The following is a 17,964-nucleotide window of genomic DNA, read 5'->3' on the forward strand; positions in this document are numbered from 1 at the left end:
ATCGCAACCTGCTTCGCACTCTTTGGACTCATCAAGTCATTTCTTGGAAATGGAATATATTTCCCTTTGTAGAGGATATGCTTATCTCTAACAAACGTTTTTAATCAACATTCTTCTAAGTATTTTAAATGTCTAAGCCTTATTAGTTAGTTAGCAATTGCCCCCGGTAAATAATACAAGTTCAAAATACATGACATGCCTCTCCACCCTGAACGGGGATGTGGCAGAACTGGATCACGGTTACTCACACCTCACAACTGTCAATGGCTGCCAATGTTGTTGTTTACATTCTCCGTGCCTCAGAGAAGTAACACGAAGCAGGATGACAACCTTGATCTATGATGTGGTTCAACATTAACCTGTAGATTTACTGGGAATGCGCCTGCTTGTACAATATGTATACCAATGGATCTGGAGTGTGACTGAACAGACGCCTTTCTGGCTGCAGACAAGCGGGCTATTTGGACAGGAGGAATCTGATTTGATCTGTCAATTTCAAGATTTTAAGTATTCAACGTCAGGGTGTAAATAAACATTGATGTGATAGTTGTGGCCCAGAAACAGTAGTTCGTGTATGATTTGTTTAATTGTGCGTGTTCTGAAATTAATTTTACCAAGTTTGATAAGTTGTTATGATGAAATCCCTGTGCTGTGTGTTCAGTGATATCGGGACATTCTTTTCATGGCCTTTCGAAGGGAGGAGTGTTTTCTTATGGGCTTTCAAATCCTTACGGTGGTGGTTGACAGAGATGGCAATGAATATCGATCTCAAAAAAGTTTGCAAACAACACGTTGTCATGTGTTGACTATTTTTAAACACTTTTTTATAATGTTATATTTTACTTTCATTGATGGATGTTTCAATGAAATTGCCGAGTCTGTTCACCATCGAACATGTCCCTAACAAAGTCATAAACATTTCATTTGTATGCCAAATATTTGCCTTGGTAAAGTCTTGTAATCCCATCATTTAAATAGCCAGGATTACTGCCCCGAACATCATATCGTCGCCGAAAAGTTACGAAATAAAACAACCCTATTTCCTCTATTAGACGCGAGGCCGTCTATTAATTTCACGTGTATAAGTGACCTGGCTTGTATTAGAGGCCTAGTGTGTAATATAAATAATATCGATATGTTTTACAGTTCCCATGGGTGATTGATCGGCACCTATTTTCTTATGAATCGATAAATAGGTTATCGGTGTATTCAGACGCACCTGTTTTGTGTGAAAAGGTTTAATTTATTTAAAAGGCGTTTCCGTTGCAAAAAGGAAACCTTTTTTCAACCAATCAGAATCAAACAGTCTTCTATGTCATGGAAGAATTATGTTTATTCAGTTGTATTCAAGAACAGACATGTAAGTGCGCGCACAGCAGGGAGAGCAGAAAGAGGGTTTAACTGCTTACTATACATACTGCCATTATACAATAACTAACTATTGTATAAAACATCTAGAGGGCTCTTGATAAATATTTACATGCAAATAAGCAGCTTATCGCGAGCTCTGTTGAAATCTGTTGGACAGGCAATGCAATGTATATCTGCTGTGGCCAATACAACATCGTCATAAAATGACCTCTTCAAATCAGGGCTGACAATCCAAGTATGTGTAACCGATATTTGGTTTGATTTCATGTAACTTATTAATACCTACGTGGGTGTCCCACTTCTTTTACATGAGATGTCGGATGTAATATCTAATCACAGTTTTGTAATCACTGTATGGGATAAAAAGTGGTGTCATAGATTTGTTGAGTGCTGCTTTTGCAGCAGCAGCCATTGTTTTTCATTTTATGCAACCAACAAAAGACGATGTCGTATTGGCCAGTTGAAGGATCATTATAAAGTTCTAAAATATTTCAAATAATTGGATGATTAGAAGAGACATTTTTCAGTGCATAACGACAAGATAGAGAATAAGAAAAGATAAATATTTTTACATGCAGACTGTCATTGAATGTATGCCAAGGCTGTAGGGATAGCACTGGCCTCAGCAGCGAAAAAAGAGCTACAAGTATTGTATGGTATTCTAGATGATAAATGGTTTGGTCCAACGGCATTGGCACATGCTACCTGGGTTTACAGAGGAATAGTTTCATCAGCTATATCCTTTAGTTTGTCAGAGAACAACTGAATTGGGTCAGGAACATCCATAAAAAGGTCTTGTTGCAATTTGTCAGTACAGATGGTCTGAAATAATGGCCAAATGGCATTGGAAAAATTCCATCGTGTTGTAGGTGGATCAAAGGTGGGATTTATAGCTGTAATTACTGTCCGAAAATGGTCACTGCCACAAAGTTCATCATGGACTGACCATTCAAATTCATTATATGTGTTTGAATCTGTGATTGACAGATCTGAAGCAAAGTACGTTCAAGTTGCAGGATGTAAATATGTGTTTGAACCATCGTTGAATATGCATAAATTAACTAAAATATAATCTTCAAGACGTTTCCCTTTAATGTTAGTAACGGAACTTCCCCATATAGAGGCTTATGTCCATTAAGATCACCCATGATGATACAGGGCTTAGGAAGCTGGTCAAATACATCCTGATGTATACAGACTGCTGAAGATGGAGAAATATACAAATTGTGAAGGTTATTTGTAAAGTGAGACGGACAGGAACAACCTGAAGGTTGCAGTATTGAGGAAGCACCGCCAGCTGCTTTATCACCGGGTGGGAAAAAAGAATGATAAGAATTATACTGACGCAATTCAAATTTATTAGTGTGCTTAAGATTAGTGAACTAAATGCTGATGGTTTATAATCTTGTGGTAATAATTATTCTTCATTATAATTATTCCTGAGCACTCTGCAATTCCACTGAATTAAATTAAGAGATTCGCTCATGGAGATTCTATGGGGGATCTTTCACGTGTACGCGAGGAGGATGGACTCCTATTTCTGATTTCTGAAGATGGCGTGACTTCCATCTCCAGAGGGTCAAAGGAGTTACGAGCCTCAACTGTAGAGAGGATTTGAGATTGTTGTCTACGATTAAGAAGATTTCTTTCATTTTTACAATTCAACATATATATAATCATCCACAGCTGGTTGGATAACTTCAGGTTGTAACTGACTCACTGTCTGAGACGTTGCCAAATTGGAATGACTGTCAGAAGTAGTAGGCACAGTAACAATGTGCACTGGTTGGTCTGAGTCCAAGACAGATCAGTTTGGCAGGATACAGAAACTGTTTTTTCAGACAGCAGCTGTGTAATTGGTAGTAGGAGAATCTTTAGTTGGAGTCTTGCTGAGAATACGCTTTTTAACTTCAAAGAAGGAAATATTGTTTTTGTATTTCAACTTGAGAATTTTTTTATTGTTACTGCCACTCAGGGCATGACTTTGAAAATGATAGATGTGCACCATCGCAGTTTGTGCGTTTAGGATCTTTACTGCAGTCGGAGCTTTGGTGATCCTCACTTCAACGATGACAACGTGGAGCCTGACGGCAAGATTTGGAACCGTGTCCAAACTTTTGACAGGTATAACATCGGAGTGGATTGGGGACATACAATAAAATAACCAGCTTTTATTGATTCGGGCACAGTACATGAAGCAAATGTAAACAAGTATGTGTTGCTTGGTTCTCTTATACAATCTTGTTTCTTGAAAGCGAAGCGCTTGACAGAAGTAATATTTTGATCTGTACGTTCATCAACTATCTCCTCCTCAGACATGTCCGCTGGAAAACGGACTCTGTCTCTAACACTGCCTTTACTAGAGAGGGATGTTTTTTGGGGGAAGAGCGATTAGCGCTACCAAGCACTCACCATGTGGAGTCTGCTCTTCATGCGTGCCAATATAGTATAGAATGTGACACGTGTATGTCACGTAGTATACAATGTGATACGTGTTTGGTTTGTCATGTAATACAGTATGTGACACATGTATTTCATGTACTACAATATGTGACACGTGTATGTCATGCAGTATAGTATGTGACACGAGTAGTCATGTAGTATAGTATGTGACACGCGTGTATCATGTAGCATAGTATTGACACGTGTTTGTCATGAAATATATTATGTGAAACGTGTATACCATGTAGTATAGTGTGTGACACGTGTATGCCATGTAATATCGTAAGAGATACTCGATGTCATGAAGTATAATATTTGACACGTGTATGTTATGTAGCATAGTATTGACACGTGTTTGTCATAAAATATATTATGTGACACTTGTATGTCATGCAGTATAGTACTGACACATGTATATCATGTAGTATGTGACACGTGTATGTCATGTAGTATATCATGTGACACGTGTATGTCATGTAGTATCGTATGTGATACATGTATGTCATGAAGTATAGAACTGACACGTGTACGTCATGTAGTATATCATGTGGCACGTGTATACGATGTGGTATGGTATGTGACGCGTGAATGTCATGTAATATAGTATGTGACACGTGTTTTACATGTAATTTAGTATGTGACAAGTGTATGTAATGAAGTATAGTGTGCGGCACGTGTACGTCATGTAATATACTACTGGCACGTGTATGACATGTAATATAGTATGTGAGACGTGTATGTAATGTAGCACAGTATGTGACACGTGTATGTCATGTAGTATCCTACTGACACGTATATGTCATGTAGTATAGTATGTGACACGTGTATGTCATGTAGCATAGTATTGACACGTCATGTAGTTTAGTGTTCGACACGTGTACAGCATTAGGCACGTGTATACTGTATATAGTACAGTATGTGACGCGTGAATGGTAAGCCCTATAGTACTGACACGTGTATGTCATTTCGTATGGTATGTGACACGTGTATATCGTGCACTATATGACACGTGTATGACGTCATGTAGTATAGTGTTCGACACGTGTCCAACATATAGTATAGCATTTGGCTTGTATATCATGTAGTACACCACGGACACGTGTATATCAATAGGTATAGTATGTGACACGTGTATATCAATAAGTATAGTATGTGACACGTGTATGGCATGTAGCATAGTACTGACTCATGTGCGTCATGTAGTATAGCATGTGACGCGTGAAAATCATGTAATATAGTATGTGACCCGTGTTTGTTATGTTATTTTGTATGTGACACGTGTATGTCATATAGTATAGTTCTGACAGGTGTTCCTCTAGTTGGATAGTATGTGACACGTTTACAGCATGTAGTATGGTATGTGACACGTGTATACCATGTAGTATGTTATGTGACACGTGTATACCATGCAGTATGTTATGTGACACGTGTATACCATGTAGTATGGTATGTGACACGTGTATACCATGGAGTATGGTATGTGACACGTGTATACCATGCAGTATGTTATGTGACACGTGTATACCATGTAGTATGGTATGTGACACGTGTATACCATGTAGTATGTTATGTGACACGTGTATACCATGTAGTATGTTATGTGACACGTGTATACCATGTAGTATGGTATGTGACACGTGTATACCATGTAGTATGGTATGTGACACGTGTATACCATGTAGTATGGTATGTGACACGTGTATACCATGTAGTATGGTATGTGACACGTGCATACCATGTAGTATGGTATGTGACACGTGTATACCATGTAGTATGTTATGTGACACGTGTATACCATGTAGCATGGTATGTGACACGTGTATACCATGTAGTATGTTATGTGAATAAAACGCCAGGACCAAACAACCTATTCTATAATAGCAAAGTGTGCGCGGTATATTAAAACAGGTTTAAAAATATTACAAAGCATTGAGTCAAATGAGATTGAGAATATTCAGGAACTTTAAGTTGTACTGTTAGCTAATATTCGTTATCTACAAGATGAATATGCTGCTCTTTTAGTTAGTGGTGCAGTTAACCCTGAAACCGCTCGATTGTTCAGAACATTTAGAAGAAAACCTCTTGTTTTACTCCAGACGCAATAAACGACCTGAGAACCGCAACCGTAGCGTCAGTATCAGTACAGCAAGATCGGGGATCCTACCGTGGACGCTATCCCCTCCGACCAAGAGGTCGAGGATTCAGATCACGTGGATTTGGACGCAGTGACTTTAACTTTCGACAAGCACATTCTTCACAAGACGTGTTTTCACGGGTCGAAACATCCCTACCACTCGCGATAATGAAGGGGGACAATAAATATCGAAAGACATGGCAACAAATTCCAGTTATAAAATGTCAGCGGTCGAGGAAGAAAGTTTGATTTTATTGTAGTCAGACATTAAATATATTCTTTATAACATTGTACAACATTGTTAAACGTTTGACCATTGCCAAGAGAGCGTTTAAGGTGACACGAGTAGTCTCCCTTGTTTTGTATACACTAGATTTCCATTGGTGTTAGAGGTTGGATTACCTCTCCTACACTGATGTTTTAATTTCTTTCCCTATTTGTATTGTTTTTCATGCAAGTGTCTTAGTTTATGTTCATTTAGACATGTGTGTATGTTTCTGCTTTGAAACATTTCGATTGGGTATTTTACATTTGATGTTTAAAATGTGTTTTCCAAAAACTACCCTACATTTCACGGCAGGTAATATTCAACGACATGAAGATGCCTGGCGCTAGATAGGAGCTCCAGATAATGTTTGTAAATGTGTTTGTGATGGCGTAAAATTACCATTTACTAAAGAACCACACACTTTTCATATGTCTAACCACAAATTCACTAATAAACAATATCAATTTGTGACAAGTGAAATATGCAGTCGAAAACCAAAATGTGTATCGCTTTTTGGAACTGTACCTAAAAAGGGGGGGAAATTGAAACATGATTTACCGGAGCTGAACAGTACATGTTTAAAACAGGGATACCAATGTGAGGACATAGAACGGTTAGACAGTGTGTTAAAGCAGGTGATTGTTTACTTACAATTGACATTAAAAACTGATTTCATCATATACCCATACACCAAGATGACAGATTATCTTGGGTTTCAGTGGCAAAATATATTTTATGGATGGAAGGTTCTCCCATTTGGCTTATCAATAGCTCCGTACTATTTTGGTAAAATACTCAAACCAGTTGTTACGTATCTGCGATCTCTTGGAATGAGAGTTGTGTGTTATGTAGATGAAGTTCTACTTATGAGTACTCCTGCACATATCGTATCACAAAAACGAACAATTAGTGAACACTCTTTCAAAGCTTGGTTTTTTTTATCAATTGGGATAAGTGTGACTTAGAACAAAGCAACACCACGTCTTATTTGTGTTATATAGTGTGCACAGACGGAGAATTCCCTCAATTGAGAATCCCATCATCACGGGTAAGGAAACTGAAAAAAGACATAAGACGTTGTCTTGCTTTACCTAGCATTGAGGCCAGAGTGTTGGCTCGCATCTCTGGTCAGTGTGTATCAATGTTCCGGGCTGTTGCCCCAGGGACACTATATGCTTAGAAATACATACAGTAGAAGAAATAGTTGGGACGGTAAATTGACACTAGATTCGCCAGCTGAGGAGGATATATTGTGGTGGTTTACTGCTCTTGATAACTGGAATGGACAAAGCGTAATTATTCGACAACCTGAAGTGCAAATTGTAATAGACGCAAGTTCGACAGGTTACGGCGCGGTGCGCAACGGGAAACAGGCAGCAGGATTTTGGCCTCCAAAGATAAGCAGACTTCACTCAAACAACAGAGAGATGTTAGCCATTCGCATGGCGTTGCACACCTTTAGTCCAAGTTTAAAAGGAAAAGCTGTGAAGATTCTGTCCGAATGTTTGCAAATATCATAAAGTTTACTTTGGGTAGGTCGCAAATTTAACGTTGGGGAGGTCGTTATGGAATGTATTTTTGTTTTGTCCTAGAATTATCCCTTGCTGCAAGTTTCGCTTAGGTTTGCAGACATATATCAGGCATTTCGCTAAAATAGTGTTGGCTTTCAATTTGCTGGTTCTTAAAAGAAATGAAAACTCGCAAATATGTGAAAATATATTTTATTATGCAATAATCATTTTCATTTCATATTGATATAAATTCTAGCGACGAAGGTCTTTCCATAATCATGAAAATATCTCATCATTTCATTTTTCTTCTTCAAACGTTCAGGACAAAAAGGGCACTCGCAGGAAAGGCAAACCCTTCCCCGAACACCTGGTAGCATGACTATTTGGTTGTAATTCATAAACACATGTTGATCATATTGTCTTAATCCTACAAAGAACTCCCACGATAATTGAGAGGGTTTTGACGTTTAAGCCGAGACAGGGATATGGTGGTGGTGACCCAGTAATGTTTCTCTCTTTGTTCGCATTTGTATGTAGCTTTGGAGTCTGTTACAGAAATGGAATGGACATGTCTTCACACAAATAGTCCGTGAGTGAGGGAGTCGGGTTTAACACCACTTTGAGACGTATTTCAGTTATATCACAGCGTGTCAGCTTGATGTAAAAAGACAGCCCGAAATGATGTAGGTCTTAAATGTTCACAACTTTGGTGAAACCAACGACCACAGGTATGGTGCTGACGAATCTATAGCTAGAAAAATAATAATGACCAGTCGGGATTCGAACTCACGAAGTTCTGACATGCCCAATAGACACCAACTCGAGTGCCCCCAACTTGAAAATGTGACCCAAAATTGACTTGTTCATACTGTTATATCGCGTAGCCATGACAAATAACTGACTTCATGTAACTGATGTATCATTCTTACATAACTCTATACTTAATGAGACGTACAGGGTATGAAACTATGGGAACAATGATTAATGTTGGCTATAAAAACAAAGAGTCCTGTGTAATTATCCTTAAGAAGAGGACAGGCACTGGGCTGGCTTTATGTCATGAGACACTCATTGATCTTCCCCATAGCAGACACTATGTACTAAATAGAAGACGATTACATGGATCAGGGGCCGTAACTGTGTATGCACAAAATCTAAAACAATGTAGCAAGGGATGTAACTCTGGAAAATTATAACTTAAGGCACCAAGTTTCGATCTCAGTCTTGACAAGTATCTCTTACATAAGCATGAAAACTTTCATGCATGTAACTTTAGTAGTTTCTGTGAAAAGCTATCCCCATTTCACGCAGTATGCACCAAGTTGAAAACACGGAGCAAGGGCAATAACTCTGTAAAAAACTAATTTATGGTACCATTTTTTGAAGTCAGTCTTGACAAGCATCTCTCAGATAAGCATACAACGTTTCATTCATGTAACTTTCGTACTTTCTGAGAGAAAATTATCTTCATTGCAGACACTATGCACTAAGAAAAGCATGGAGCCAGGGCCATTACTCTGTTAAAAGGATCTTTATGAATTTAAGACACCAATTTCGAACTCATTTAAGATCATGACCAGTAATATCAGTGTGTAAAATTTCAGTTCTCTAACTTAAATAGTTTTTGAGAAAATGTGTCCCCTTTGAGAAGCAGACGGAATGACGGGCGGACTGACGAACTCCCTCCTATATCCCCCGACCCATTTCGTGAAGGGGGATAAAACATACTGTCTGAAATGTATTAAGACACAACACAAAAAAACACAAACATTCTTTACACAAATGAATGAAATCATACATTCACCAAAAGGGTGAATAACTAACCACATTCTATCATGAAATGGTATTCACTTCCGATAATGAAAGTTTTTCCTAATATACTCTGCAAGAAAGAAACGCAAAAGGGATTTAAGATGTATATTTTACATATCATTTTAAAAAATCAACAGATGGTAATCGATTGTTCAAAATTGGCACATATTGCCATTCATCCAGGTTCCATATGGCACACTTGGAACAGTAGATTGTCAAAGTGAAGGTATCATAATGATAATGATGCAGATTATGATGACGACAAAGGCAATTGTTGACACACATACATCTATATACATGTAGCATGAGCGGGGATTTGCACTTAAGGTTCTTTGGAAGTGTGTCGGGCTGGTCTGTGAAACATATTCCCAACACGCCTTCAGTCTTTGCATGTTTTTCTGTAAAACATAAATGAGTCATGATGCATAAACATTCAATATACATAACTTAACGAACATGTATCTACAGAATGAACAGTAGAGTTCCCCTTACCTTTTTGGAAACCTTTGATATATTCTGACGTTCAAGACGTTTTATACATTCATCCAGATCATCTTCTTTATCCAACATGCAATCCAGAGCGCAGTAAACAAAATATGGGCCATCGCCCTCGCTGAAACAAGAGTACGGTATTATTTATGTCTGAAATAATATCATGGAACATGAGCAATACAACCATAACAATGGAAGGACTACCTTTTTTAGTACAAGTCGTGAATTATGTCAATGAAAGTACTCAACTCTGAAGGTCAATCAGAAGGTAAGAATCTAATGGGACAAAAACATTCCAGGAAACAAGAGTGTGTGTCTAATGTTCAAAAAGCTTGAACTTCCCTGTCACCGACTGTAATGTCACATCCTTTCCCTTTTCACAATGAGTGATGCGCGCAATAAAGGAAGTGGCTCAGTGAACTAAACTTTGTAACGGTTTCCTTTTTAATGCAAAATTGAATATGTAACCGAACGAGTCTTTACTTTTTAATTAGTGTGTAAATAATCATAGTTGTCTTTGCAGTTTTGGAACCATTTTCAATTTACAGACTGATTAGAGTTAATATCAAATAACATACACTCTTCAAAAAAAAAGGAAAGGACAGGTAGATTTTTAGGAAATTCATTGCACTCAATAAAATGTGGATATATTTAATTTAATATCATAGATTGTCGTTGTATAAAGGCATTCAAAACTGTTCATTGTCATGTCACATATGGCCACAAGGTATCCCGTGTGACCGCCCAGGGCAGCAATCACGGCTCTGCATCTCCTCGGCACTGACTAGATAAGTGTACGAATTCTGTCCTGCTGAATTCTGCGCCATTCTGCTTGTAACGAGTTGGCCAGTTGTGGATTGTCTGTTCGATTGGTTTGAGATCTGGAGATCTCGACGGCCTGGGCAGGACGTTGATGTTGCAATTATGAAGGTAGTCAGTCTACTGTGACACGAGCTGTGTGCGGTGGAGCGTTGTTCTGTTGAAACAGGGCCCTCTATGATTGGAAGGTGAGGTTGAAGAATTTGATTCACGTAGTGATTTGCTGTAAAGTTTCCTTGAACCACAACTAAGTCTGACGCCCCCCCCCCCCCCCCCCCCCCACACACACACACACACACACAGCCACCATGACGCTACCGCCACTAAATTTGTCGGATTCATGTACCCAATGTGGCACAAAACGCTCATTTCGTCGACGATAAACACGTTGTGTTCCATCTCGCCGGTGAACAGGGGCGATAACTGGTCTTCTGGGTCGGATTCGAGCCTGGCGAAGATGGTTCCTGACAGTATGGTCCCATATCCTCCTCAAACCATTGACATTTTTTAACAAGTGTGAAAACAATGCCGTTTAAGACATTGCAAATTGACAATGGCTGCGTTTGTCGAATATCAGGCCACCAACCTTTTCCAATAACATATCCAATTTATATACCGGATTTTTTGTGTAGTCAGTTTTCAATGAACTACATACTACCTGTGCGTTTCTTTTTTGGAAGAGTGTATATATGTGTTTACCTTGAGCAAACTACAATTTGCTTTTTATGGAAATTTTGGTCTCCTCTGATTCTGCGCATGAACTTGCAGAAACCTTGTTTGTCAAACCAATTAGGATGGTGGTACAGATGGGCTGTTTTCCTCATGCCATTCTCTGAAAACTGGTAATCAACAAAAATAACCGAATATTTAATTGTTAAGTTTTACAGTGACAACACACACATACACTAGTAGACTATAGTAGTTAATGTCATGATATCATATTATTGTTAACATGCTCATATACCATGCGCATTTCATGTCACGAAGTGACGACGTCACTTGTGATATACGTCAATTCCGGTGCTAGAGAACGGGCCACCTAGAAAGACTGTACAGAGTCATGGTTGGTTGGTTGGTTGGTTTGTTGTTCAACGCCGCACTCAGCAATATTCCAGCTATATGACGGCGGTCTGTAAATAATCGGCGGACCAGACAATCCAGTGATTAATACCATTAGCATCGAGCCACGCAATTGGGATCGATGACATGCATCAACCAAGTCAGCGAGCCTGACCACCTGATCCCTTTTGTCGTACAGCTTGGTGCCATAGTTTTGAATATCTATGCACAGATCAAGATAAAACTCTGAATATAGTCTTAGTTGTTTCTAACTCTGGTTGGTTGATGAGGTGAGGCAAAGAGAAAGCGAGAAGCTAGGAGAGATACAATTAGTATACATAAGGATACCTACAAAGTGTCAGGCCCGTGAAGACTCCGGGGTAGAATAGATTTCAGCAACCATACTTGCCGTAAAAGGTGACTATGCTTGTCGTAAAAGGCGACTAACGGGATCGGGTGGTCAGGCTCGCTGACTTGGTTGATGCATGTCATCGATCCAAATTGCCTGGATCGATACCCATGATATCAATCACTGGAGTGTCTGGTCCAGACTCGATTATTTACAGACCGCCGTCATATAGCTGGAATATTGCTGAGTGCGGCGTTAAAAAACCAACCAACCAACCAACAACGTGTCTAAATATCAGGAAATCCAATAACTCACATTATTCGTTATCTGAATATTTCTGAACAGGGTTACGTTCAGTATTAATTATTTGACTATCTACATTTGAATACTATATTAAAATTAAACTTCCGGAAATTTCTTGGAAACGAGCGCCCTATTAATTAGAGAATGTAATTTCTTGAAATTTATCATGATGGATAGTGGTGAAAAGTCTGGAAGAATAAAAACTTCTGAGATTGTCAAACTTCCAAGTTAATCTTTAACTTTTGAATATTTCAATATCCACATGTGATTAACACAACTTGTCAAATATAAGCTCTGATAGTATTTAATTATGCCTTGCTTGATGGTGTCAAATTATTTGTGATACTATTTCTTTCATGATTGATCATTTTTGTAATTTAATAAACTCCGTTTGATTCAATATGAACAGTATATACTCTATTAACCATATCAAAACACACATTTACAAGCGTTTTGATAAAAACACACTTACCCCTAAAGTCCAATCGTCAGAGTTATCTCCACTCTCAGCTGTTAGGACAAGAGAATTACGTGGGGTATTCCGCCAAGGAGCTGTTAGATAACCATCAAGCTAAAAGAAACGAAATGGTAGAATATTTATTTATTTCAATTTAATAATGATGTTTGTTTGTTTGTTGTTTAACGCTGCAATATTCCAGCTATATGAGGGCGGTCTGTAAATAATCGAGTCTGGACCAGTCAATCCAGTGATTAATATCATGAGCATCGAGCTACGCAATTGGGATCGATGGCATGCATCAACCAAGTCAGTGAGCCTGACCATCCGATCCGTTAGTCGCCTCTTACGACAAGCAGAGTCACCTTTTACGGCAAGTATGGGTTGCTGATGACCTATTTATAATCTGGGTGTTCTCATTATAACATGATAATTCCAACATACAAAAGGGTTCATTTAGCTTCGTTTCGTCTGTTTGTTGTTCAACGCCACACTCAGCAATATTCCAGCTATTTGACGGAGGTCTGTAAATAATCGAGTCTGGACCAGACAATCCAGTGAATGATATGATGATACGCGCGATGGTAAACGATACCACGCCAGCGAGACTGACCACTTGATCCCGTTAGTCGCCTCTTAGCATACATTCTCAAACAGTAACTATTTAAGCGCATTCATGTGAATGATTCCATCACAGCGTGCTGGAGTTTGTTGATCATGCGTACTTAGATGAACAACACTCTGTAATGGTTACATTACTACTGTAGCAATTAATATAGTTATCTGGACCAGGTTACATTCAAGGGAAAAATAATCTTGAAATCGAACTTACCATGCGCGATTGTCCAGAAGATATGAAAACAATCACTTTGATGTCATATTTCCAAATCATCCTCAGAAATTCATCATCTCGTTCACGAGTGCTGGGCACTAAAATATAATGATAACAAACAGAAGCAATCATTACAATATGTATATCCATTTAACAGAGACATTAATTTAGAATGCTTCACAAATATTATTATTATTATTGTTATTATTATATTACGAAAATGTTATATTTGAAATATTAAATACCGGAAGGTAAAGAAGTAACATGGAAAGTAATAAGTTTACACAAAATTACAAATGGTCCAACGTACGTTGAGTCATAATGTATCTATTTCTTCCCTGGATTCCCTGAAAGCATACCATATTTATTATACATTCAGAACATGATTGTATCTACACATAAATTAACCGTTAGTGTTTAACGTATAATTTCAGATAAAACGAAAGTAAGAATCTACACCTTCTTGCACAGATTATGAGATATTTTTTCTTATATTAACGCTGGTTGTTTGTTTGTTGTTTAACGCCGCACTCAGCAATATTCCAGCTATATGACGGCGGTCTGTGAATAATCGAGTCTGGACCAGTCAATCCAGTGATTGATATATCTTAAGCATCGATCCACGCAATTGGGATTGATGACATTCTTCAACCAAGTCAGCGAGCCTGACCACCCGATGCCGTTAGTTGCCTCTTACGACACATGAACTACTAACCGACATTTTTTAAAAACAGGGTCGGTAGAGTAGCCTAGTGGTTAAAGCGTTCGCTCGTCACGCCGAAGACCCGGGTTCGATTCCCGACATGGGTACAATGTGTGAAGCGCATTTATGGTGTCCCCCACCGTGATATTGCTGGAATATTGCTAAAAGCGGCGTAAAACCTTACTCACTCATTGTTTAAACATATCAAACGAGAACAAACAGAGGTGAGACGAATTAACCATTGTAACTTACAGTAAAAGGATAAGCATTGGGAAATTCGCCAGGATCTATTTCCTGGGGTTCAAGGGGTGAATCCGAATCTGAAAATATCAAAAACTTTTATATCTGAAGTACACACAGTTGATATTTGGCAATTCCCATAACCCTTGTTATCGTACATCAGTCGACTATGTCAGTCTAAATGAGTTTAAAAATAAAGTCATTTTAACGCCAGGATGTGTACTCGTGAAACATTATTAATTATAGGCATCTGTCGACCAGTGCACAAGCGTACACATGAACAAATCCATATTCGAAAGCTCCAATAGTTCATATTACCTTCTGATAGTCGTGCTGTTTCTCCACTCCCGTTTCTGAAAGAAATTGTACAATGACATCAATATCAGGAATAAACTAACGATATAAAAGAAATGGTGAAAATGGAAACAATTTGCCTTATTTTGCTATTGCGATCCAACTGCATCCAGGTTTCAAACAAAATAGCAACCGAACATAGGAAATAACATACACATATCCAACAAACTTATCTTAAATAATCAATCACAAAAATCACAAGCAGGAAATGTGTAAGGTTATCACGTCGTTCACATGTAAAATGCTCATGTCGTCATTCCAAATATCCGGGAAATATAATATCATGTCATTGAAGAGAATATACAGTCTTCATTTTCTGCCGAAACATATTTCTTGGGGGATAAAAAGCAAAATAATGGAGAAATATATTTGAATGGAACACTGCAAATAAGTGACGACACCAGGGTAACCATGTCCTACTCTTCCGGTAGCATCCACCACTCTCTTTAGATATTTGTTTATTGTGTGTATTCTCTCTTATTAAGTGCGCAAATTTGTTTTTATATAGTTTTCACACATGGAATACACAAATAGAAATCTCATAGTTAAGTTCAGTTGGTAACATTTTGTAAATAATGAATACAACTTAGGAGATTATATTCGATTACCTTGATTCGGGCGTACTTTTCATCAAGGACTGTTTCCATTTCCTTATCTTCGTATAGATAGTTTCTCCAACAAGACATACAATCGCCAATATCATCACAACCAACGCTGTGGTATTACCTTGTGAGATACATTGACACAAAGAAATTAATGAAATCATTCAATATTTTAAAATGAAGAGGAGGTGTAAAAATTCCATATCGAACTTATATCATACCCTTGATTCACATTTGGCTACATGCTAACTAACAAACCAAATTATGTTTGACATTTATCAGGAAGTCCAATCTCATAAGTAGTGACCTTGACAGTCGATATCAACATCGTGCATTTGTATTCAGTATCTGTAATTAACAGGTGGTAGACAAAAATACGATATAAGATTTTGTCATTTTGATTTCACATGAGCTGTTTCTTTGGGATGACACAGTTTGAGTAACAGTCTCAACAATTAGAAAGGATAAGAATTTGTCCGTGTAAATTTGACACCAATTTGGCCAATTTTCGTGTATGTATGCTAGTGTTGTGGTTTTAGCTATGTTTGGGTCGGTTTGTTTATTTATTTGGCTAGCTAGTGTTGTGTCTATTTTGGGTATTTTAAGTTTAGGGGTGAAGATATTTGATTGTTTGCAGTTTTGTTTAAGATTTTTAATTTGGTGTTCATTTAGGAAGTTTGTTATCTTTGGGATATTGGGGTAAGTAAGGGGTGTTTACGAACTAGAGCTTGGTTTTTGGGGCTGATGTTTTGGTTTATTAAGTTTTGGATGAGAGGGTTTGATTGGGACGCGGCCCAGAAATTTAAGCTTAGCTGTTCCCTGCGTAGACTTAGTTGCATTTCTCCTGTTAAGGCCTGAAGTGAAGTGTAGGAGGTGCCATGTTGGGTGCGTGTAATTAGCTTGAGAGCCTGATGCTAATTACACTCTAACACCGTTATCAAGCAAGTGATATACAGTTACTTACTTACTTACTTACTTTGGAGATTTAACATGCGCTTTCCGACTGATGCGTATTTCGCACACGGGCCCGGCCAGGCCATTTAATGTGTTTCCGAAAGGGGCGAAAGTGGTCTGTGCAACCCAAGAGGGGGGTTTTAGGGGTTGCTTATATAGAATTTGGGAATTTTGAGATTTGGAATAGATGCCGATGGGATTGGGGAGGAGAACTAAGGGAGCTGGGTATGGTGGATGTTTGTTTGTTTATGTGATTTTGATTTGGTAGGTTATTGTGTTTTTAGATGCGTTTTATTAGTTCCGTTTTTATTAAGAATACGCCTAAGGCCTTGAAGTTTTCTAGTTTATTTTGTGGGTTTAGTATTGCTTCTAGAGTTAGAGCCTTGTTTAGATTGAGGGTGGTTTGTAATGCGGTTCGATGTGTTAGGTAGTGTGTGCAGTAGATGAGTGCGTGTTCTGGGGTTTCTGGTTGTTTGCAGTGTGGGCAGTTACCTGTAGTGTGTTTTTTAATTTTTTTAGGTGGTTATTTAGGTTGGTGTGTCCTGTTTGGAGTTTAGTGATTACTCTGTCGATTTTTTTGGATGGATGGAGAATTTTTGGTTTGGTTAGTGGTTTGCTGAGCATTTTTGTTATTTGGCTATTTGAGTTTAGATATAGGTTATGCCATTTTTGGTGATTTTTTGCTTGTTTACACTTTTAATTTCTGATTTTGAGATGGGTAAGTTTAAGCTTATTTCTGGGATTTTGAGGGATAGTTTAGCTTCTTTATCGGCGTTTTCATTACCGTATATTCCTACGTGGGCGGGTATCCACAAGAAGGTTATTTGATGCCTGCCTTAGTTAGGTCGTTGGAGCTTTTAAGTATTTGATTTATTAATTTAGGTCGGTTTTTGGAATTTTTGTTTAGGAGGGCTTGCAGTCCACTTAGGGAGTCGGTAAGTATTAGGATTTTTTTAGTGGTTTTTGGATTCTTGATTATGGATGTCTGAGGCCATGCCCATTAGTTCTGCCGTGAATATTGATTGGTTGTTTGGGAGTCGGAAGGATTGTGTGGTTTTAGTTGGTTGTGTGGTATGGACTCCGAAACCTGCGTGTTTGGAGGTCGGATCTGAGGATCCGTCCGTGTAAATGTGACACCAATTTGGCCAATTTTCGTGTATGTATGCTAGTGTGGTAGTTATAGCTATGTTTGGGTCGGTTTGTTTATTTATTTGGCTAGCTAGTGTTGTGTCTATTTTGGGTATTTAAAGTTTAGAGGTGAA

At 38.3% G+C, this 17,964-nt stretch overlaps 1 protein-coding gene across 12 annotated transcripts in view; it reads right to left on the reverse strand.

Moving 5' to 3' along the window:
* Nucleotides 1-7,920: 7,920 nt before the first annotated feature.
* Nucleotides 7,921-17,964, reverse strand: part of LOC124134540 — a 36,328-nt gene continuing 26,284 nt past the window's right edge. For all 12 annotated transcript variants that reach the window (XM_046499413.2, XM_046499419.2, XM_046499417.2 and 9 more), the window contains 9 exons: nt 15,755-15,872; nt 15,111-15,145; nt 14,805-14,872; nt 14,160-14,196; nt 13,850-13,947; nt 13,033-13,131; nt 11,549-11,688; nt 10,031-10,151; nt 7,921-9,936 (listed from right to left, as the gene is read on the reverse strand). In XM_046499413.2, the coding sequence (XP_046355369.1) occupies nt 9,754-9,936; nt 10,031-10,151; nt 11,549-11,688; nt 13,033-13,131; nt 13,850-13,947; nt 14,160-14,196; nt 14,805-14,872; nt 15,111-15,145; nt 15,755-15,872 (899 nt within the window). In that variant the 3' untranslated portion in view covers nt 7,921-9,753. The remainder of the gene's footprint in view (nt 9,937-10,030; nt 10,152-11,548; nt 11,689-13,032; nt 13,132-13,849; nt 13,948-14,159; nt 14,197-14,804; nt 14,873-15,110; nt 15,146-15,754; nt 15,873-17,964) is intronic.

The sequence above is a fragment of the Haliotis rufescens genome, unplaced genomic scaffold, assembly GCF_023055435.1.
Source record: "Haliotis rufescens isolate VD_foot unplaced genomic scaffold, xgHalRufe1.0.p SCAF_2, whole genome shotgun sequence".
Taxonomy (NCBI): Eukaryota; Metazoa; Mollusca; class Gastropoda; order Lepetellida; family Haliotidae; genus Haliotis; species Haliotis rufescens.